At 39.8% G+C, this 23734-nt stretch overlaps 1 protein-coding gene across 1 annotated transcript in view; it reads left to right on the top strand.

Annotated features, from left to right (window-relative positions):
• Positions 1 to 23734, top strand: part of Col28a1 (collagen type XXVIII alpha 1 chain) — a 175086-nt gene that overhangs the window by 90428 nt on the left and 60924 nt on the right. Inside the window, exons 24-27 of the mRNA XM_052173229.1 lie at positions 3460 to 3528; positions 3943 to 4011; positions 15136 to 15204; positions 18037 to 18105. Of these exons, the coding sequence (XP_052029189.1) occupies positions 3460 to 3528; positions 3943 to 4011; positions 15136 to 15204; positions 18037 to 18105 (276 nt within the window). The remainder of the gene's footprint in view (positions 1 to 3459; positions 3529 to 3942; positions 4012 to 15135; positions 15205 to 18036; positions 18106 to 23734) is intronic.

The following is a 23734-nucleotide window of genomic DNA, read 5'->3' as shown; positions in this document are numbered from 1 at the left end:
TTACTCTTCCCTGTGCGTGACAACATGCTGTTACATTCAGCCACACCTTTACCTACTCATGGTTGCCAGGCATTGGAGATGACGGTATTTAAAGATGTTTGCCTCTTTCCCCAAACATTTCCCCCTTGGGAGCTTTAGTGGCATTCATTTTTTTCTTGAGGGTGGCACAGGTAGAAAAGTTTTTTTTTTATTTTTTATTAGATGTATTCTTTATTTACATTTCAAATGTTGTCCCCTTTCCTAGTCCCCCCTACACACTGAAAATTCTATAACTCATTTCCCCTCCTCCTGTTCCCCTGCTTCCCTGTCCTGGCATTCCCCCACACTGTGGCATTGAGCTTTCCCAGAACCAAGGACCTCTCCTCCCTTTGATGTTCAACAAGGCCATTTTCTGATGCCTATGTGTCTGGAGCCATGGGTAACTCCATGTGTATCCTTTGGTTGGTAGTTTAGTCCCTGGAAGCTCTGGGAGTACTAGGTGGCTCATATCATTGTTCCTCCTATGGTGTTGCAAAGCCCTTCAGTTCCTTGGGTCCTTTCTCTAGCTCTCCCATTGGGAGCTAGTGCTCCCAGTTGTGCTCAGTTCAATGGCTGGCTGAGAGTTTCCCCCTCTGAATCTGTCATGCACTAGGAGAGCCTCTCCGGAGACAGCTATATCAGGCTCCTGTCAGCAAGCACTTGTGGTCATCCACAATAGTGTCTGGGTTTTGTAACTGTATATGGGTTGGATCCCTAGGTGGGGCAGTTTCTGGATGGCCTTTACCTCAGACTCTGCTCCACACTTTGTCTCTGTACCTCCTTCTGTGGGTATTTTGTTTCCCCCTTGTAAGAAGGACCAGAGTATCTATACTTTGTTCTTCCTTCTTCTTGAGCTTCATTTGATCTGTGAATTGTGTCTTGGGTATTCCAAGCTTCTGGGCTAATATCCTTTAGTGGTATTCTTGATGGCATTCATTTCCAATGTAGTTGTTTCCACATTTTTCAGGGTCATATACACCTTTGAATGTATGGTGGCATGTTGGCACATTAATTCAATTTTACATACTACATCAGTGAACTTTCAAGCCCGCCCTAATACCATTTCAAAATACCCAATCTGATTTTTGTGCTTGTATGTGTTGAGTGAGAGACAGGTCACAGTGAATTGCTTCTGTAGGACATTTTCTTGAATCTAGTGAAGAAAGGAAACATAGGAAAATTTGATTTATAAAAATGTCACAATGAAAATGAAAATCAACCCCTAGACTTGACCCAAGACACTTCCTAGCTTCATTGACTTGCTCAGGGCTGTGACCAAATACCCAACAAGAGGCAGTTTAAGGAAGGAAAGGTTTAGTTTGGTTCATGGTTCAGGAGACAAAGTCCATCATGGTGGAGAAAGCATGCGGGCAGGAATTTTCTCACATCTTATCTAATCAGGAATCAGAAAAAGGAGAATGCTGTGGGTCATGTAACCTTTTCCTTTCCCCCTTTTCCCTTTTTATTAAGTCCAGACCCTAGTCTATGGCATGGTCCCAACCCACTTTCAGAGCAGGTCATTTATCATTAGACAAACTCTCTTAAAACTCCCTCAAAGGCAAACATATAAACCTGTTTCCCAGGTGATTTCTAATATAGACAAATTGACAATGAGGAGACCCCGTCATACTTGATGTTAACATTAGAAGTAACCAAGTAACCAAGCTACTACAAACTCTGCAGGAGAGCAGACAAAGAACTGTAGGGAAAAGGTGTTTGTAAAGTGTGTTAAGGGTTCCTTCCTCTGTGGTGAGTATCAGCAGTTAATCAGTTACAGTTGCTGGTAATATTTCATTGACTTAGAGCACAGAAATAAAAACCAGAAGTAAACTGGATTCTTTTTCTTTTGAGCATAACCAGGGAGCAGTTTCTGCCTTCTCTCTCTCTGTTTCTCTCTCTCTCTGTCTCTCTTTCTCTGTCTCTCTTCCCCCCCCCTCTCTCCTTATTGATTTTGTTGGCCTTTTTCTTGTGTCATAAGCATGGGCAGAGATGGAGTTTTATTTGGGAAACAGTCTCATACATGAATGACCAGGGTTATGCTAAATGTAGCTGGAATGACTTAGGAAGTTGATTCTGAGCAGTTTCCTGTAGTTGGAGACATACCAAATTCCCCTCACCTTTATCTTGCTCCCTACTATACACCCAACTTAAAAAAAGTCATCTTGAGTTTGTGACAGTGGTAAATAGTGTACTCTGTTTCTACAAGTGGCCAAATAGTCTCAAAGCTTCTTGAGGCGAACCACATAAAACTAGCCGCTGTCTTCATGGCTCTCAAGTTAAATCTAACTCTCTTGGTGCTTAAAAGGTCTGCGGCTTCTATCCTTCCCTAGTCACTCATTTATTCATTCACTCATTCACTCACTCATTCATTCATTCACTCACTCATTGGCATAGAATTAGGATCAGTGGAGGGCTGGGTTGAGAGCAATATTTTAGATAGGAATAATCACAATCTGATCTCAGAATTGTCTAGTGTGTAAAGAAAATATTTGAAGGCACCATTTGCTTTTCTATTCATAGGTAAAAAGTTGGGGTGGTACTAAAATTTCCATCTAATGTAAAATAACCATAAAAATAATTTAAAGCACAAACAACTTTTTTTTTTATCAAAATAAGTAATGTGCACAGACAAAGGCTGTTGGTTAGCCATCACAGTAACAAAACGGTGTGTTGCAAAAAACAAAAGTTTTTAAAACATGTTTAGTAAGTCTTTGAAATTAATACATGTTCTAAAAGATTTTTCAATTTCTTTTTTTTCCCTCTGTACCAATTTTACTCTACCCAGTGATTTCCTGGGTTTTTATTTGTAAGGGAGTTACACAATAGCATGCTGTCTAAGGGACAATAACCATCTCTCTCTGGTCTCTGTATAGGAGGTGAATGCCTGACAGTAAAAGTCATGGTGCCCAAGGTTAACAGCAAATAGTCAGGGGCCCATCACTCTGCAACTTCGTCTGTTTGCACTCTATTTGGGTGATTCAGTGCTCTATAATTTAGGCACACGGAGGAACACAATAGATGTAACTCACTGTGCTGGACTTGTTATATTTTGACAGTCTACACTTGAAATCTGTTATGTAGTCTTTTTTCTCTGCCCCCCACAAGTGCTTCCTAAATTTTCTCTCATGTTTATAATTCTCCCTAATTTATGGTACAATACATGTTTGTATATTTTTTTTAATTGAAGTAATAACAGTAGCTGTTTCTCAATTCCTGTGACCCGTGCTTCCTATAGAAGTCTTTGCCATGGTTCATGCATTCCTTACTTTCCTGACACATATTCCAGTGACCTTGAATGGTAGCACCTCTGCGGAAATAAGCAATTGCTAAATGAAGCAGGATATTTTCCTAAAATGTCCTTTGCCATCGATGTTTTATTGAATTAGTGTTTAGCTTAAGTGCTGCTAGACGTACCATGACTTGATATTTGAAATTTTACAGGGTGCCCAGGGTCCCCGGGGACCAGTGGGTGCTCCAGGACTCAAAGGTGATGGCTACCCTGGTGTGGCTGTAAGTATAGATATGTCTTCTTTTTCATATAAGTAATTTTAAGTGTATGCATATTAAATACACATAATTGAACTATAGTATGATGACTTGATACATTTATATAATATAATGATCAAATTGAGCTTAATTAGCATTTTTTCTTTAAACATTTATCATTTCTGTGTGTTGGGTACCTTTGAGTTCTTATAGTTCCTTATAAAATCGATGGTCAGCTGTTGCAATGACGAAACCTTTCCTCCATCCTTTCCTCCTTTCCTTCCTCCCTGCCTCCCTCCTTCTCTCCTTCCTCCCTGCCTCCTCCTTCCCTCCCCGTTCTCTCTTTACCTCCTTTCTCTTTCCTTCTCCCTCCCTCCACCTTTCTGAGGTTTGCATACTCCAAGAATGCTTACTCCATTCTATATTACATCACCTTAGGGACCTCGGGGATTGCCAGGACCCCCCGGACCAATGGGCTTACGTGGTGTGGGAGACACTGGAGCAAAGGTAAGATTTTTTTAAAGTAATCCACAATACTGGTTTCTAAGAAAGTGGTTATAGGTGACTTTAGTAAACGTGGTTTATTTTTATCTGACACACAAGAAGAATACAGATGCAGAAAATAATAGCTGAATTATTCACTCTTTCTCCTAGGCTTCTTGGGAAATATGCCTATGAATATGTGATTGACTTCTTGGCCCTTGAAATGACTCCTTGGAAGCAAGCCTCACATTTCATTGCTTCTTCCTCTTCCTGTACCAAGGTGTGGGCTCCGTTCAGAGCTTTCTTCTCCCGTGTCACTCTGCTTTTTTCCTCTAGCTTCATGATGATGTCATCCAAGTCTACAGCCTCTCGTCCTTAAGCTCTTTTCTTATTCATCTAATTTCTTATTACATTTTTTATTTCTTATAGATATCTTTAATCTGTCATTCAAACCAGTACCCTTGATTCTTAACCCTGTGGTGCTGTAAAAGGCAGAGCTGTCCAGCCCAAGCTCATCCTTGGTCCCCTCTTCTCCATGGTCTTCGTCCAAGTCCTGCCTGTCACTTTCTTCCAGCAGTTTCATGTTCAGAGTGAGCCTGGATCATTTTCTTCCATGGCTTCCTGCAGGCAAACCAGCACTGTGCTGGGTGCTCAGATGGTCTCTTTACTAAGCTTCCCACTTCCAAATCTGCCCTCCTAGAACTTAGCAGGTTAGGTGGCCTTTTAAAACCATCAATCAGAGGAAATTCAGTTTCTCTTTAGAAACACTCTGGTGGCTTCTCTGGACTTAGAAAGAAACCCAGCAACATTTCCAGGCCTTTGAGGGCCTTATGACTCAACATGGTTCCTATCTATTTTCCCTTTCCCCAACATCCAGCCACCCTGGGCTACCATCTCTACAACAGTTCCACACTTTCAGAGTCATGGATCTGCAAGGATAACCATACCTTAAGGTCTTGGCTAAAGTTTTCTCCCAGATTTTCCTTATAAAACAGCATCAACACTGCTTTTTGACACACGCGGAGACTAGATGGATCACTCTGAGGAATCATCATGCTTATTTATTGCCAGTGGTACTCTGTAGGTTCCATGAGCTGTAAGGTTTTTTGGAGGGAGGTTCTTCGTAATCTCTGCTAACCTCTTGGCTTCAGAACTGTGTTAGTACAAAGCTCTAAAACCTATTGAGTTAAATGGAAAGCAAATGAATGATCAACATTTTTATGGAAACAAAATTATGTTAAACTACTCAACTATTCCCTTAGATCTGTCTTGTTTCTAGGCCATTACAGAAAGATGTACCCATGCTTAATGCCGATTGTTACCTTTTTTGTTGTTTCTGCTGCATTAGTTAGAAGTGAGAATGCTTACATGTGGCCTCTCTAGGGAACAGTAGGTGTTATTTTCTCCAGTCTGACTCAAAGAGAATGAGAGACTAAAGACCCATGGCAAAACCCATCATCTGTGAGAGAGATTTCTATATCTGCCCCAGTAGTAAATCCTGGGGTAATTGTATGAATCTCAGTGAGAGGTGTAGCTGAAAGAGCCAAATAAATCATGCACATAGATGACCAAAATTTAGGTGGGGTTACCTCTGGACTCACTCTGACCCTTGAATAAGCCTTGACATTGTCAACAAGCCATACTATATTCAGATATTAAGTCATTTTTTCTTTAACACATAACATCTTTCAAAACATTAAAATTAATAAAGTAGAAAGATTCAGTATATAAATATCATCACTTCCTACTCCAAATGAAACATTGGTAAACCCTTTTGTTATTATACTAAATATTTCCCTATAGGAAACAGAAGCTTATTTCTGTTTAAAATAAGATATGAAATAAAATGTTAAATATATACTTGGCTGTGTTTATATAGCAAAGCAAGCATATGACCATTTATATTTTCAAAGAGTAGCAAGTTATGAATATTTATACAAGTATTATTACATTAAGTTATCATGGTTCAGCTTTATATGTAGTATTAATAACAACAAAGATAATGAACATTTAAAATTTAATCCTTATGAACATTCTTCTCGGTCAGATTGTTAAACATGCACACTAAGGTGTTTTCTGAATGATTTTATATATCATATTCCTGAAAAAAATCTCTTGTACTTTCTTTCATATTTTTCATTATTTTTTGGCAAAAATGTCAAGAAAAATGTTCTTACTTGCAAGAACATTTTACTTTTTATCCTACCTTTTTGATTTTTAAAAGCAGCAAATGCATTTCCAAAAGTCACACTGTACCTTTTCCAAAACTCTTTTTGGACTCCAACTCGCTTCCAGAAGTAGGAGGTAGGGGAGGAACAGGACCAGACTCTGCCTGTTTCTTCTCATCTGTTCCCCTCTCTACTGCCTTTCCTCTTTTCCTTGACTCCTGTCTCTTCCTGTGCAGAATGTGTTAGCCAAAGAATTCTAGCTCAGAAAAAGATCCTAGGAACATGAGCTAGTCTTAAAATCAAAGAAACGTTTCAATTATAGATTTGAAAATAAAGGAGATTTTGGAAGGAAACACATGCTTATAAATAATTTTAAAAATCATATCTCCTTTTGCATAGAGGTCCTAAGTCTCCATCTGGCCTTCCCTTCTGAGGAAGACCAGTGAAACACACATGCACAAATACATACACAGACATAAATGAGGAAAGTCAAGGAGATACTTTTAAAAAGTCTAACTGAGTTAACGTTTTCCTTCTGGTAAAGATCAGATTAGCACAGATATGTCAGTGAGACACAACAGAAGGCTGGCACCCTACTATGTAACAAATATTCCTGTTACTTTGAGTTAAAATGGCAGAAACTGCAAGTATTTAGAGGTGTGTGTATGTGTGTGTGTGTGTGTGTGTATGTGTGTGTGTGTGTTTAGTATGGAATAGAGTTTATTCTGGACATGGGGAGGGGAGTTAAGAGGGTAGTAGAGGCAGAGAAAGGCAGAGGGAGAGTAGAGAAATAGAGGCTGGCTATGACCACATGGAGAGACAGGGGGCTGTGTGGAGAGGAAGGGAATGGGAGGAGAGGGAGAGCAGAAAGGGAAGGGCAAGAGCAAGAGAGAGAGAACAAGAGGGCAAGAGATTTCTTGATGTGTTTTTAATTTAAGCTCTGTGTATTCACCGTAAAACCTTGGCCTTAAGGCATCAACGTGCAAATCAAATGTGTTTGGAAATGAGGAAACTATTAAGATTGATGATTAATGTATGATGGCTTATGTGATATTTAGTTAAGTTCACATATGTTTAGCATATGACACAAACACTGGAATCAAAGCTTCTATGTTTTCAAACATATAAAATGCAATGCTTGGCATCTAGCACCTTGTGGGACTCTGTGATTTTTTTCCTAGTTGAAAATGTTTATAGACCATCACATTTTGGCAAGAGTTTCTAAAAAAGCTCATGCTGTGTCCTGAGGTCTACACCCATATACCACTGGACCACTGATGGAAACCATCCTCAGAGACCTTACCCATCTCTGCTTGCATTCCTCCATTGGAGTTCTGAGAATAAAGGGAATCCTTGTGCTTTCAAGACATTTTTGGCATATTCTCAGCTTCCTTTTAGGAGTTGCAGCTAAGTCATTGCTCCAAAGTCTTTACCTAAAAATCCCCCAAAAGGCCTGAAGCTGGGAGGAGAACCTCAGAGAAGCCACAGTCTTGGAATTTGTTTTAAGCCTTATTGAAATAGAGTACCAGAATGGATCTCTGCGTTCCTCAAGGGCAAATTCATCTTGCCTGGTCCTCTTTGCTCTGTTAGTGCTAGGAAAAGCCAAGGTTGTACCAGAACCTGAGAATGGTTTTATGTACACTTATCCTTCAAGCTAACCTGGATTTGGGAGCATTCAAATGGCCGCTTAGCTATCAAATGGTTAAAATAACATATGTGACCAGAAGGATTATTGGGTTTTTCATTTTGCGTTGAATTATGATAATGTGGTAATTAGTATTTATTTCTTAAATAATTCTAAAATACTGCATTTTGAACAATTCCCCCATTTTACCAAGGAGGAAATTGATGATCAGAGGTTGAACAACCTGTCTCTTTACAATGTAAACACTTACACAGAATATATGCATGAGAGCGGAATCTATGAATGTGACGAGTGACTGACTGAATGGAGACAGGATGACTTTCCAGTCCCTGATGATCTCCAACCTTTCCGTCTTTGAATTGTCTCATGCTGTTTTGCATGCAGTTGGATTGCTTTTCTTTTTTATTCTAGCTTTACCATCATCAAAACCTAGATTATATAAACTGCAAAGAGAAGCACAAACACAAACCAAAAAGAGTTAAACATTTTCCCCCAAAATTAAATATTGAGTATTGTAAATACATCCTTTATTTGACAAAAGTGGCTTATAGTAATAAATTAAAATGCAAGTCTATGTGAAATTCCACTGAGTACCATTATTCTAAAAATGTTTCCCAGCATCTGAATTGCTTCTCTGTTCTCAGCAATGGCTCACATATGTGCTTGCTACCACCGAGTCTTGGCAGAATAGAGGACCAATTCATGCAGAGATGCATTAGGAATCTGAGGCTTCCATCAGCAGATGCGGACTGGACAAGGAACTCCATTTTGAGCAGGCCAGACAAGAAGGGCCAGTCAGGGATGCAGGCTTAGGGATAACGATATTAAGAATTCATGATTTCAAAGTAGACTAGAAACCCACCTCTTCACAGTAGACTCCAAATTTGGAGGATCCAGGAAGTGGTTGTGAATATGTAAGGGGTCTAGGGATACTTATAATCATAATATATTGCCACGAACTTCTCAAAGAATTTTTAAAAATGTGTTAAAATTGCTAAAGAATGGAACATGAGCTCAAAATATGAATAGTTAAAGCCAAACACGCGTGAGGCTTGAAGGTTAGGGAGCTTGACCTGTAGGTTTCTGAAAAGGCCGAGTTCAGGACCCAGAAAATTTGATGAGGTAACTTATCAAGACAGTTCCTTGAAGCAGGTCTATGTGAGAGGTGAGCGCACTCCAGGCTGCCCACGACTTTAAATACTGCTTTCTTTTCCGCTTGCTGTTTTCTGGGGCTGCATTCCACTTCCCTGGAGTGCACACATGCATCTCTGCAGCCCTGAAGATAAACACTAAACCCTCAGCATTCATGACTGGCCTCAGCATCAGTACATTTTGTGTTTTTAGTCATGCAGACTGGAGGAGCTTCCTCCTTATGAAAAGCGCCAGCGAGCTGAATTTGAGATTACTGACAAGTCTCAAAGTTCTACAGCAAGCTTTAAAGTTATCAGGAACTAAGAGAGACATGTGTTTGAGGGTGAATGTGCATGGTCGAGGGGTTAAAATTTAAAGCTAGAAAGGAAGGAAATGTGATAGCGACTTGAATGCTGTCCTTTCTAGAGCCCGCTCAGTGGTTTTGTATTCTCATAATACTTATAATTGTCACTGTTTCTCCAGTGGTATAATGGCCATCAGTGAGACATGACAGAGGGATGTGACAAGCATTAGTTGGTCAATCATTTATAAGACCATTATCTAGGTGTCTGTAAAAAAAACCAACCCCTAAAATTTCCACTGACATCGCTGTGAGTATGGTATCTAAGAATTACTAAACCAAGGCATTTGCTGACCTAAGTAATGGTGCTTATGTTTTTGAGGACATCGTAGTTACAGCTTAATTTCAGTTTGAACCCAGAAAAGGAGAGGCACTAACCAAATGTTAATCATTGCCTTGACTTCTCTTTCCTTATTGAAATTCAACGTCCCCTTGGCTTCATCATTTAGTGACCTCTTCAGAGTGTCACTTCCCGAATAATTCTGAAGACTGATGTTCCACAGTGGATTCAATTTAGTTTTTGGTATCCCCAAACCAGAAAAGAGTGAGACCATTACACAAACAATTCAAAATTGCTTTCAAACTCCTCTCAAATAATGGCAAGGGTTTCATTGGCAAAAACAAAGGAAGAGAAGTTCAGGAAAGCCTTGCTAATATATATGTGTGAGTAAGTCAGTCTAATGGGTCGATTATTTTTTTAAAATATTTTATCTAAGTCTTACACAATATAGGAGGCACTACAGCAGGCCAGTTCATCACTGCTGTCCCAGTGCTATTTGTCGGCTCCATGACCTTCTGAGGTCATTTAATCCCCATTGACTTAGCCTCCTCATCTGTGACTGTCCTTCATTGGGCTATTCTGAGCACAGAGTGATGTCCCTAAAGCATTCCCATGCATTTTAACAGGAAACATTCTAATTAGTAGCGATCATAGTGTGCATCACTACAAATTGAGTACATTGTAGGCTGGATAGAAAGAGAAACAAAGGACTGGTCTAGAGAGGCGGTCCAGGATCAGATCACTGCAAAGTTTGGGGGAAAGCACAGAATCAGCAATGGCAGTGAAGGGAAGAAGGACAGCAAAGGAAGCCCCAGGCAGCCACACACTTATGCAGGTGATATGGCCTTTTATGATCCAGAGGGAATTCTATATTTTGTCGTTATTGTTTTCTCCTTGAAAATATGGCTTATCTGATGGAGGAAAAAGACATTTACAGCCACACAGCTATGGTCTCTGTATTAAATAGCAACTTGGAAAAAGTTTCTGGAGACAGTGACTCTTTTAGATCTGGTTTTAGCAGATGTAATATGAGAAATGGGCACTGAAAGTCATACCTGCCTTTGAAATTCACCAAGCTACATAGGTTGGCCATGCCCTATGCCCTCTGAAGCTTCAGTTTTCTTATCTATCAAATGTAGTAAGCTGATATTCAGGGGTTATTAAGAAAATGAGTGAAATTACTTAATAAACTTTATAAATGTTCATTATTATTCATAGTAATAATTTTATTATAAATTTCAGCAAAGATTTGCTAATGTGAAGAAAAGATGCATGAAAGAGTAGCTAGTGATTCTTTTCTCCTTTCTTATGTGGAAAAATGACATTTTTAGTGCATGCTTACTGTCACCATCATAAGAACTTGCTTACAGGAGTTGAAAGGAAACTACTCTGCATGGTCATGGTAGCTAAAACCTTCACTGGATCATTCATCCACAGGAACAAGATCTGTAGTTAGACTTAGATTCGGCCATCCAGAGAAAATGATAGCGATGCCTCCCATCTAGAGTCCCTTTTTTGGGCAATGTGAAGGGAAGGCCATCAAAACAGTACTTTTCTTGAGGGAGAGCAGCCAGATAACTGTAGAGCTGAGTTGGGGGATTAGCCAGTTGGTGAAGTGGTTACCAAAAGAAACTCCAGGCTTTTCTATTCAGTTCATTGTCTCCTAGTACAAGGGCTCCCTCTGCAGGCGCTAACACCCTCCAGTTTAACATGGCCAGCTAAACCCATTACTAGAGAATGCTACTCTACCTACTGACAATAAGCTACATGCTAAAGAAAAAACATGCCACAGGCAAAAACGCACTTATTCTTAGCTACCAATTCTGTGTTGTGGAAGAAGCCACACTGCTGAGTGGCGACATGAGAGTTATACATACATGTGTCTCCCATGTCCCAGTTCTCATGGCTTAACAGGGACTCATGGCTTAAGGGATAAGACACATGACACATTTATCATTATAAATTCTTCATCCACGTGGTGAGATGCCATCTCTCTATATTTTTGTAGTTTATCAAATTCTTGATGTCGTTATGGATAGAAAGTCTTTGTTGATAAAAACCATGTATCCATGTTTTTAATATGATCAGTAATAGTTGAGAAGACAGTTTTAACTCAACAGATGGAAAATTCCATGTGTCAAATAGTGGCGTGTTGATTTTTCTTTCTTCAAAGAATGAGATTTAAAAAGACCCATGCCTTTGCTTATATTTCTTCTTTTTAAAAAAAAATTTGGTACATACCAAGAATGTATGAGGCATATGCAAATGCTACCCATGACCCTTGTTATCTACCCATGTACCTCCCCCCTTTAGGCATTTAAAACTATCACTTAAATTATTTTTTCCTACAACACTACAAAAATACTGACTCACAATCACTGGTGAGATTTTTATTGGATGTTATTCATGAGTTTAAGAAAATGTTATTGAGACCATTTGTTGTGAACATTATTAAGCATATAAGAAATCCCCCTGCCCCAAGCTTTCGCATTCTTATTACATTTCATCAATTATCAATATGCAGTCTGTCTTGTTTCATCTGAATTCCCTACGTTTCTCTCCACTGCCTTTTTCTGAAATAAGCTCCTGACGTCATCCACATAAAGATTTGATATTTTTCTCTCAAATAAAGGAATGTCTTTTCAGAACATAGCTGCAGAACCACTATAAAACCTAAAGACATCACCAATTTCTTACAATAACAAATATCTAGTGTTGAAACCTTCCAGCTTGCCTCATGAATTTTTAATAGTTGTTTTGTTCAAGTAAGTTGGGTCTGAGTGGTGCCCACACATTGTGTTAGACTGAGGTGTCTCTTGCATCTCTTGAAATCAGTTTAGTAGCCCTTCATTGCACTCTTATATTCTTCATGAGTGTACTGTTTGTACTGAGACTTTTGCTGATCCTATCCTCAGTCCACATGGAGTAGCTTCACTGTGTTTCTATTTCTATTTTATAAACTGGCAGATGATCTAGCTACCCGTTCAGAGCAAGGTCCAGTTTTTCTACGCCACATTAGTCACAGATCAGGTGGTGTGTTCCACAGAGGAGGCATATGTGTCCAGGTATATCATGTCTACTCTGTCTACTAAATCCTGGGACTAGAGATGTGATCAGCAACCCAGGAAAGGAAGCCATCACATCTGTTTGACAATATATTTAGTTATGCTAAGAAAAACTTATTTAGCTCTGTTTTCAGGTGCTCTCTTCTGGTGAAAGGCATTAACCCTGACAGATAATAGCCCTGTCTCTCTTTAGAAGTGGAAGAGAGGTAGATCAGTCACGTGTAGCAGGAGGCCCTCACATAATACAATTTCTTTATGGGCGCAGAGGTTCTCAAGAAAGGAGAGATTATAGAAATGTGTCTGACACACGGTATTCACGTTCTCAGCTTGAAGTTCTTTATGTGAGATTGATCCTTGACACTGGGAAGAACTTGAAGTCACTCAGGGATGAAAGTCGGTAGGAGGGAGGTGTTTGAGAGGCAATTAGTGCCTGGAGCTTCAAAGGCATACAAATAATAGATAGAGCTATGTTGTGTGGAAACTTGAACAAATGTCTACTCATCCCAGGTGGAATACGATGACAAAAATAAATGACTCCACTCAAGTGCAGCTTGGACACCAGTGGGTATAATAGGATCGAACTTGCAGGAGCATGAAGTAAGACCTACCTGCAGAAGCTTGGGCAACTTGTGGATGGCTATACTGAGAAAAAGAAATACCTTTCTCTTAACAACCATGTCTATAAATCCTTGGGTAAAATGAGGAGAATTGAGCCAGTAAAAAAGTTATTCAGATTATTTTAATTATATTATAATTTTAGAAAGACAAAGATCTTGGGACATACAACCCCAAAGCTTGATTCTGAATCTTCTTTTAAAAAGAAAACTTTTAGCACTTTATATATATATAGTGTATCATATGTTTGCCTGGTGCTTCCAGAGGCCAGAAGAGGGTGTCAGATGCCCTGGAACAGAAGTTACAGACAGGTGTGAGTTGCTATGTTGATGCTGGCAACTAAACTGATGCTGGCTCCTCTAAAAGACCAATTAGTGACTTAACTGCTGGACCATCTCTCTGGCCCCTCCATTTGGGTATCCAGTGATATTTTACCAGTTTATCAAGTAATACAACTGTCTTCATAAATCAGCTTTAGAACATTTCCTTACCTCTGTAGGATCCTCCAAGCTTAATTATAATCAATTCATGTCCTTAATCCTGGCCTCAGGCAACTACTCATCTATTTGTGTTTCTATGGATTTATTTTCTTTGGACATCCCATCAATGGCGACTTACAGTGTGCCAGTGTCTGTGGAGAAGAGCAGCGTTTCTGAGTGCATCCATATTATAGCATGAATCCGCAGTTTGTTTCTTGCAGGATTTTGTCTATTCCTCTTCCAGACAATGGTCCTTGGCTTCTTTCTGGTTTTGAGCTATTATGAATAATTCTGATGAGGAGTCGCATAAGCAGGACATTGGGTGTTACACACTCTTATTTTTATCAGATGTATGCTTGGCAAGGAAATCACCAGGTCAGGTGGTAAATACATGTTGGGTTATAAGAGAAACTGCTGAGCTGTTTGCCCAAGAGGTTGCCATAGCTCTTCAGGATTACTGCTTTTCCAGGGCGCTAAGCCCAACCTCTTCTTAGTGGCTGTGCAGACTTGGCAAGCTTTGGTTGTTTCCTCTTTAATTAGAGCAGGTGTGTAGTGAACTGACATTTACCGAGTGTGTGCCCCATGGGAGGCCTTATGAATCAATCCCTCACTTCATTCCCTATCTCCACAAAGTGTAGATATTAATTTTCACCTCTCTGGTGAGTTTGCTGAAGTTCAGAAAAATCACGTAAACAAGTCAGCATGGTAATTAGAAGATTGTTGTGGGTATTACATGATGTCAGCCCTCAGCAATCCTCACATTAACTTGGCATAATCCTAGCATATTCTAGCATTAAATGGAAGGATGAAGAGGGTTTTATTCATGTCTTTAACTCTGCCATCTCAGAAAGGTCTAACTACAGGGCTCGGCCTACCTTAATGTGGTCACACCTTGGAGAAACAGAAAATTCCCTGTGCTCATAATCACTCTGTGGCCCAAGTATCAGAGTCAGCCCTCAAGTCAAATAGTACAGTTTTAGTTGCTTGCAATAACAGGAGTAGCTCGTTCAGGATGTGGACATAGCTCTTTATGGTCACTTTTTATCTTTATATTTCCTTTCCTCCTCTGTTCAAAAACACAGTAATTACTTTTTCAAACTTGAGAGACGCAAGCTCTGACAGAAGCACACAGGAATGCTGCCAGGAAGCTAATTAACTGGATTGACTTGAAATGGAACCTTTATCAGGAAAGAGTGTGTTAGTGCCGAGAAGGAAGTAAAGAGAACGCATATTGTTGAAACTGCAAAGTGACTCGGGTGGAAAGGGCTCAGTGAATATCTTAATAAAATTCAAGGGATTCAAAATTTTGTATCTATTCTTTGAAAATGTATATTCAACAGGAAAAGATATATACTATAAGGTGTTTTGCAAATTGGTAACTTGTCACTCGTTATGTCTTTTCAGGGAGAACCAGGGGTCAGAGGCCCTCCAGGTCCCTCTGGGCCTCGGGGAATAGGAACCCAAGGACCAAAGGTGAGTCATCAGGTGTGAGCGGGCACCAGGCACCAGCTGGGACATTCGTAACTGGAAAACTCTGAAAAAGAAATGCTCCAAATTTAGAATCTTTTAATCACAGCATGAATACAAGTGGCACAGCCAGAGCTGATTCCTTGTAATGAGTGACCATCAAATCCTGGTGCATTCGGGGCTTCCAGAAAAGGTGCATGGGAAACACAGACGCATTCTGTGTTTACAGGCATCCTGTCTCCAGAGGAAGTCATTATATACAAACAAGTATTCCAAAATGTATAAAATGTCAATTCTGAAACACTTGTCATCCCAAGCATGTCTGAGGTGGGACAGGTAAGCTTTAGCACTATACCAGTAAACAGCTACTTCATATGAAACCTGCATTTGTTGTCAACTTATTCTTTCCTGGATTATTGATGAAAACTTTTTTTTTTATCACATGTAAGCTGCCATATCTTTAAAACATTTACTTCCCTTGTGAAATCAGAAAGTCAGCTTCTCTCAACATTGCTGCAAAGTGCTCTAAATCTCTTCAGGTTTCTCGGGAGCTGTGCTATTTTGTTATGAAGCAGATCACAGCTGGACATGGTGGTATAGAACTCCAGGCCCAGAACTTGGAAGGCAGAGGCAGAAATATTACAAATTCAAGGTCTACCTAGGCTACATAATGGGTTTGAGTCCAGCCTGAATTACATAGAGATACCCTACCTTGAAAGAAAAGAAACTTATCTCTGTTTGGCTAGAGTTGTTTTTGGTGGCCTTTGAACAGGACACTGGCTGATGTATGTTCTGTATGTCTTTGGCCACTCTGTCAGACTGTGGTATAAAGGTCAAGAGCTTCATTGTGCCCAGACAAGGTGACAGGGGTTTCTTTCAGTGCCCATTGCCTTTATTTCTATGTAGATAGTAAGATTTCACTTACGAATCTCGTCTAGCTTGGTATTTACAAATTCTTGAATTCTTCTGACCCAGTTTTCTCACTGAGGGGATTTTGTCACACTTCCAAAGCCCCTAGTGGAAGTGTTTCAAGACTATCACAACTAGGGACATCTGAGCATCAACAGAAGATGCAAGTGGCATTAACTGAGTTCAGATGTGCTGGTAAACAACTTCCAGCTGACCAGGACAGCTTTAATTCTATCAGCATGTCAGCAGTGCTGAGTTTGTGACACTGTTCTAATTATTCATTCAGTTATTCAAGAAATATATTTTTATTTGTTCAATAAAACAAATGAAGTTTAAATCATGTTTGTGGGGGAAAAGGTGCCGATGAGCCACGCACTACAAATTCTGATTTTTTTTTAGATAAGTCTAGACACACCCAAAATTCATGTGAATTTATTAGAGAGGAGGGAGGAAAGACTTCTTGAGCCAAGAGATTTACTGAGGATCTCAGCCTCACATGGATGCTTAGTTTATTTCTTTGCCTTCCTTGAGTAGATTTGGCAGCAGACTAGTTTTGAAAATCATGGGTCACTGTATGTGGATGAAGATCCCTGTAAGATGACAGTAGTCACTATCAGTGGGAAGTTACCTCCATTTTTCTTCTCTACTCTTATCTTTATTTTTAGTTTTAAAACACTTTAGTGATGAGAAAACATCCTTATAATTTGAGAAAAATACAGCTTCCTCATAGTGGCAAGAAAAAAACAACCCTGACTTATTTAGAGTATATTGTTGCTCTATTCAGACACACCAGAAGAGGGCATCAGATCCCATTTAGATGGTTATGAGCCACCATGTGGTTACTGGGAATTGAACTCAGGACCTCTGGAAGAGCAGCAGTCAGTTCTTTTAACCATTGAGCCATCTCTTCAGCCCCCTTAATTCCCTATCTTCAAAGCATGTTCTGTTTAGGGTTGATTTAGGATCTTTTGGGATAGGCAAAGGTTCACTGCTTTATCATGGAACTTTTGAGAGCTTTAATACAGTCGGGACAAAACTTCAGTTAGCTGCAGATTTGAAGGTTACAACACGTGATGCCCTACGCCTTAGCTTTGTGCAGACACTGATGCTTATACAGTGTGACAGTTGCCTAGTTGCATATTCTTCACCATGTACTCCCACCACTAGATGCCATATGGCGGAGTGAACATGAGTGGAGGTCTCCGCTGGGCAGAACATACTGTTTTCCAATCTTATCTCATCTCATAAGTCTTTCCTCAGTAAGTGAAGACACACCTGGAAATGCTGAACTTGTTTCGTATTTTCTATCATTAGGCAGGGAGGATCTGGGAGTAGAGGACCACCGTATAATGAGGATATGTTGTATGATTTGGGAATTCATACAAAACAGGAAAAATTCTAGCACTGACTTGTTCATATTCTTATGCCTTCAATACCATGTACCATTGCTTCATAGCAACCTTTAAAAAAAAAAAACCCATAAATATGCTGACTTTTGTCACAGACAAGCACTTTAGGAACTGACCATTCACCAGCTCTTCCAGACTCTAACAGTATTCCCAGTGAACTGGCTACCATATTAAGGGGAACAGCATCTGCCTTAAACAGGATCTGGCATTAAGTGATCTTTGGCATGGGCAGGCTGGGTGGGAACATCTAGATTTGCCAAGCAGAAGTCCCTGGCCTCTTCTTCCATTTCTTTCAAGCTGTTCTTCTTTGCCTCTTTACCTATTCTTAGGTTATATGTAAAAGTTTGTTTGCATCATTTCAAATGGCCTAGGAATATTTAGAACACAGTCACAATGGAAATGGAACTGTGCTGTAGCATGAGGATCCTAAGTTTAAGAAGGAAGCTAAGAGCAGTGATAGCTCCATTTTTTTCCTACACTGTACATACTTTGTTGTCATTTTCTCTTCCTCTTTTCACAGGGTGATACTGGACAAAAGGGCCTGCCTGGCCCTCCTGGGCCGCCTGGCTATGGATCACAAGGAATTAAGGTAAGTGAATTTGATTGTACTGGAATCATCTCTCAAGTCAGTAGGGTGATGAAGAAGAGAACACATGGCTTCATTACAAAATATAGATTTAGTGAGAGTGTCCCAGTTCAAATCACATCTGGGATTTAGAGAGAATTTCCAGAAGTATAGAAATGGTACAAGTACCGTCTATTCATAAACATTGACCATTATATACATTGCTTAGTGAAGCACTGAATGGTCCAGTGGTTTGATGATGGCTGGGGTGTGGGCTGACGGAGACTTTGTGCCTATCAATCAATATGTTCTCTGTCTCCCTTGTAGCTTTCTCACCCTATTCACATGAGGGCTCTCCTTACAGTCCTAGAGATAGGACATGGGGGAGGCAGAGCATTAAGGTGGGGCTCTGGTGGGATGTGGAGACACAGAGAATGGAGCATAGTGGTTGGATGGGCAGGAGTTGCTAGTCCTAACTTGCAGTGCAAACATTAGAAGTCTTTGGGTAATCTTGGTACCCCCGCATAAAATGTAAACTCCAAAATAGGGCTTGAGAACTTGCTAAGCCCTCCAAGTTGTTCTCCCAAGCAGCCAGAGGGAATATTTTCCACTTTTGGTCCAAGGCCTTTGTTAGTGGAATTCATAGACAGCTGCTTTTTACTTTGTTTTTGCTCAGGAGTAATAAGTTTATTTAACAAGGAGAAATTAAAAGTTTCCTTTTATCTAAGTAGAAAAGTTCTAGTAACTACATATTAATTACTACGGAATTTTAAATAATTTCTTTTCTATTTCTAATATGTGGAGTTATTTTGTAAGCTGTGCCACATGACTTATCTATTGTTCTTCCTGCAATAAATCAGTATACATTTATTACCCTGTGAAAGAGAGTGATAGTCTATAACTCTGGATAACTGAACTTCATCCTAAATTTAAGTTTTAAACAAACTCTTTTAAAATAGTACAACTTAGTAAATAGGAGGTAGAAGGCACCTAAGATAATTACTTTAGACTTTTAAACCACATAGTTCCTTGTAGAGGGAGCTAAATCTAGAGCAAAAGTCACTGAACTGCTGTTAAATCTTCCAGTCCAAACACAGTATCTAAAGTTTACATGACAGTGGTTCATCTGCCAGGCAGAGTTGCTAAGCAGATAGGCTAGCAGGCCACTGATAACACATGAGCACAGGAAAATAGAGTGGAACTCTGCTTGTTCAGAAATGACATCACTCTGCTACCCCGTACTTAAATTCTACATTTGAATGGTGGTAATGTTCTATGGAAGTTTTTGTAAGAATTTCCTTAAAGTAATATGGGGCTGGAGAGATGGCTCAACAGTTCAGAGCAGTGGCAGTTCTTCCAGAGGAGCTGGTTTTGATTCTCAGCACCCACATAGGAGCTTATAACTGTCTGTAACTCCAGTTCCAAGGGATCCAACAGGCCAGGCCTCTGTGGGCACGAGATATACAGGCATGCAGCTGGAGAGCACCCATAAACATAGAATAAAAATGGTTTAAAGATGAGAAAAAGATATAAATATACGAGAGACCCTGGTCTTACCACCACCTTGAGGTCAGTTCACATGTGCTATGAGCCCATCTCCTTCATTTCTAAGTCCAGTGTCAGTTTTCTTCCTTCTATTATCTGGGATGTACTTCCTGTATTCATCCTGGAGCACCTTGGATTGCATATAAATAATCTTCTCACAAACCATGACTCATCTGGCTGTGGGCCTTGTCTTAAGCCCTGCAGGTCATGCCGTGTTCACATCTACCCTGAGTGAAAGTAGGTCACAGGGCCTGGCATGACATGGATGGAATCCCAACCCCAAATGCCACATTCCATATAAAATCCTATGGGTAACAAGATGAGGTGATCTTCCTCCACTTGGCACCGTGACCTGATGCTGCTTGCAAGGCTGACTCATGAAGCTGCCTTAGACGTGTTGTTGCCTAGCTTCCAATGAGCAGCTGGGCACTCCTTCCTCATTTTCCTGGCCCACAGTTAGACTGTCTTGACAAAAGGGAAAGACCTCAAAGTCAGAGTTGGCATTTTAAGACTACATAATAAGTGAAATCTTAGTTTTATGACCTGAGGTTTATCTTTTTTAAAACCTGTTTTTAATAAGGGTATTTAAATGTTTTAACTTCCCCTTTAGTCCACTCTTGGCCTACATACCCAAGGTAGTAGAAATGAAAAATTAATGAAGGAGGATGTGGACCTGTTTAGAAATAGTTTTTTTTAGAGCAAATACAATCTGTGTTGTCAGTATATCAGCAGTTTAGTTTACATGAATCATCATCATCAGCTCAATCTATTCACAAACTTCATTTACAAATCAGCAATGGCAGTTCTATCCAGAGGAAACCTCAAGGTTCTGCCTAACAGCCCAAGTCTGCTTAAATGGCAAGAAGCCACCAGAACAACATAAGCTTTTTGGTGGAGTTTTTCCTCTATGAAGTCATAACAAATGATGACCAGCAATGAGTAGCAAGGTGAACCAATATAACACATCACTGTCAGTAAAAACCAGCATCAGCAAAGACCAGTGATAACCAGCAAAGAATAGCAAGGCAAAACCAATACCATACAGCTTTATTCACTATCTGTTGGGGTATATCATAACCCTTTGCAAACATCACATGTTTACTCAAGCATCGACTCCAGCAAAGCATCATGGGCCCCCTTTCCAGGATGCTTCCAGAAAACAAGACATGTCTGTTCTTAGCAAAACATCTTCCATGTGTCTGCTTCAGTGAAAATATCCTCTCATAAGACATTTTCCAGAAAACATCATATGACACAACTGAGTCTCCGAAGAAACCAGAAATTTCCTCTTCATGATCATTTATTGATGAGTTCTTTCATTTTTCTAAAGAATGTCTGGGTCCGTGACACTTGTACCTTTTGTTATACTTGCCTAAAGGTCTTGATGGTGGCCTCTCATGCACGGGGAAGATAGGACCAAGGATGTGATCACTGAAGGTCTACTTCAGCCTTACTATGGTGCTGGAATGTTGGCTTGTTAGTCAGGTAGTCCATGTCATGTGGTGATGAGATGTTCCAGTTCAGAGGGCCAATCAAGCAACAAACAGAGGTGGCTCGCTCAAGCTCTTCATTTGACTCAAGAGTTGGTCTTTTCTTGAATCTGTCTCAGGGTCCTGGGAAGTCTTTATGTAAATTGATACCTGGAAGTGCTTCCTAATTTTTAAGCATTTCTGTAGTATGTTTGCACACTGAGTTCTGCCATGGCTTTTTCTACATGTTTATTTGTTCTCGGAGAGAATGTCCCTCTCTGCCACTAGCTTCAGCTCTTCATTTAGACCTTGGCAGGACTGATCTAGCCCAGCCGATGGACTTTCCATGTACTGGGATTGGGCTGGCTTTCAGGTCTGGCAAGTTTATTATCAGTGTTGATATGTTACTTCAGACACATGTTGGAAAATTTGGTGACTGCTGCCTGTCAGAGGCCCTGGTGTCTGTAGTGATGACCAACAGTAATTGTTATAGTACTTACACTGTCCCCAGACTAACTGAACACCCTCTCAGACATCTAGGGCCTGTAAATGAAGGGGAACTCAGTCAACAGGGATGGATACTCAACCAACTTGAGCAAAGGAATAAAAAACCTTTGAATTTGCTTTTTCTACTTCCTGAATATTATGCATTATGCTTTAATTTCCTTATTTAAATAATGTGGGTGATAATAGTACTGTCTCCTAGACTTGCTGTGAGGTATATTTGAAATGAAACACCATTAGAGGGATAATGTATTTGTTTGCACCCTCTCAAATATCTATGTACTTGTTTGTATGCAATATGTATATATCATATATATTATATATATTACATACAAAAAAGTACATGTGTATATATACATGTTTATATATAACATTGTGATTAGCTACAATTATGCATGTATATCTCTTCCTGCTTCCTTTCCCTTTTTGTCAAGTAAATTGCATTTTCTAGGAGAAAGGTTTGGAACTCTAGCAGTCACATGATTTAGTTTCCTTAAATATAATATATCGGTTATGCTACTTTACACTGGGCTCGGTGCTTTGTTGATCCCAAAATGTACAATATCTCACATAACAGTCCAGTGTGGGGTTTATGGCTAGGGGGCAATTTTCCTCCAAGAAGGGTGTCAGGGGATGTTATCTTCCACTCTGACTGCCCCACTGGTGTTGACTGGTCTTTTTTATCACTAACTCCCTGCAGACTCAAAGAGAGAATGCGCAAAGGACTTACTTCCTGGTCATTCTGGCCAGGATGTGATACATATTATCTCTGCTCTCTCTCTTGCTGTTGCTGTTGCAGTTACACAGCTGAATTACTTGCAAGCCAAGCAGGGAAAAGTAGCTCAATTGTGCACCAAAATGAAAAATAACCAAAGGTTTGGAGAAGTACTGATATGACCATCAAACACAGTGTAGCCATTTTCTTTCTTTTTTTCACAGTTTAATGTATTTTAATAGCAAACTTACAGGAACAGCACAGAAGACAGACAACATTAAAAACACGTATTTGCATGTAGGACAACTCAGAAAAGTATAGTGAATGGATGGAATCTACTGTATGATAAAAATGCTACAAACACCATTTAGTTGCCATCAATAAGAAATTACTTATTTAAAAAAAAAAACCAAATGCATTGTTCAGAAAATGTTAACAGGTTTATTTATAATTGTTATACAATTGAACTGTTGAAACATTTTGCTTACATTAATGCTTTACATCTTGCATTTATATTAAAAATTCACACACAAATGAACGCAGTGAAACTGCCAATACCTGATTCTGTCCCCTATGTTTCTACTTGCAATCATATATTTAGATGCCTTTGACATCCATGGGGAAAATATCTAACATTCAGAACTACTGATAACAGGAAGAAGAGGAAAAAAAATTAGTTTGAGAATGAAATATTTCCCCTCATAGTGGACTACTAAGCATGTTCTTTGAATGTGCAGTGTGTTAGCTGGACATCTTTTGGCATAATTGTTACACGTTTGGCATGGTTAGCACACGGGTCGGTATCTTTGAAAAGGCCAACCAGATAGGCCTCACTTGCCTCTTGCAAAGCACCAAAGCTGTTCTCTGGAAGCGCAGAGCTGTTTTTGAAGTCCTGGGAAGTGTCTAGAGCTAACATTAGGGGAGGAGAGGGTAGAGTTGGTACAAAGAGCCCGTGGGAGACAAAGGGGAGTCAGTGGTTAAGCCCACGTGGGAACTCAGAAAAGTGTGCACTCTTTAACTGTTTGTGAGCCCAGCATGTCTGTGGTAATGGACAGAGCTGCTTAGCTTGTGAGGACCAGTGCAGCAGTACCCGGAAGAAATGAACAGCTATTTCTGTTTGACATATCTGGTTCAGGAACTCAGGTCTAAACATATAGATTCTGTGTTTAAAGTTCATGTGATTTTCTAGGTGCATTTCTGTCGATTTGTATCAATTACATTGAAATGACTATTCATATAACCCTCAGATTCTCTTTTTAGAGTGTATTTATTTATTTACACTCTAGAGTTTATTACGTTTTAGTTAAAGTAAATTATATCAGCTTCTCCTTCCTTTTCCTCCCTCCATCCCCTCAGGACAACTCCTTTCATGCCCCTACTTTCCAATTAATAGCCTTTGCATTCTTTTAACATGTGTATA

Source organism: Apodemus sylvaticus, chromosome 2 (genome assembly GCF_947179515.1).
Source record: "Apodemus sylvaticus chromosome 2, mApoSyl1.1, whole genome shotgun sequence".
NCBI lineage: Eukaryota > Metazoa > Chordata > Mammalia > Rodentia > Muridae > Apodemus > Apodemus sylvaticus.
The sequence above is the reverse complement of the archived record's forward strand: the minus strand, read 5'-3'. Positions and strand labels throughout refer to the sequence as shown.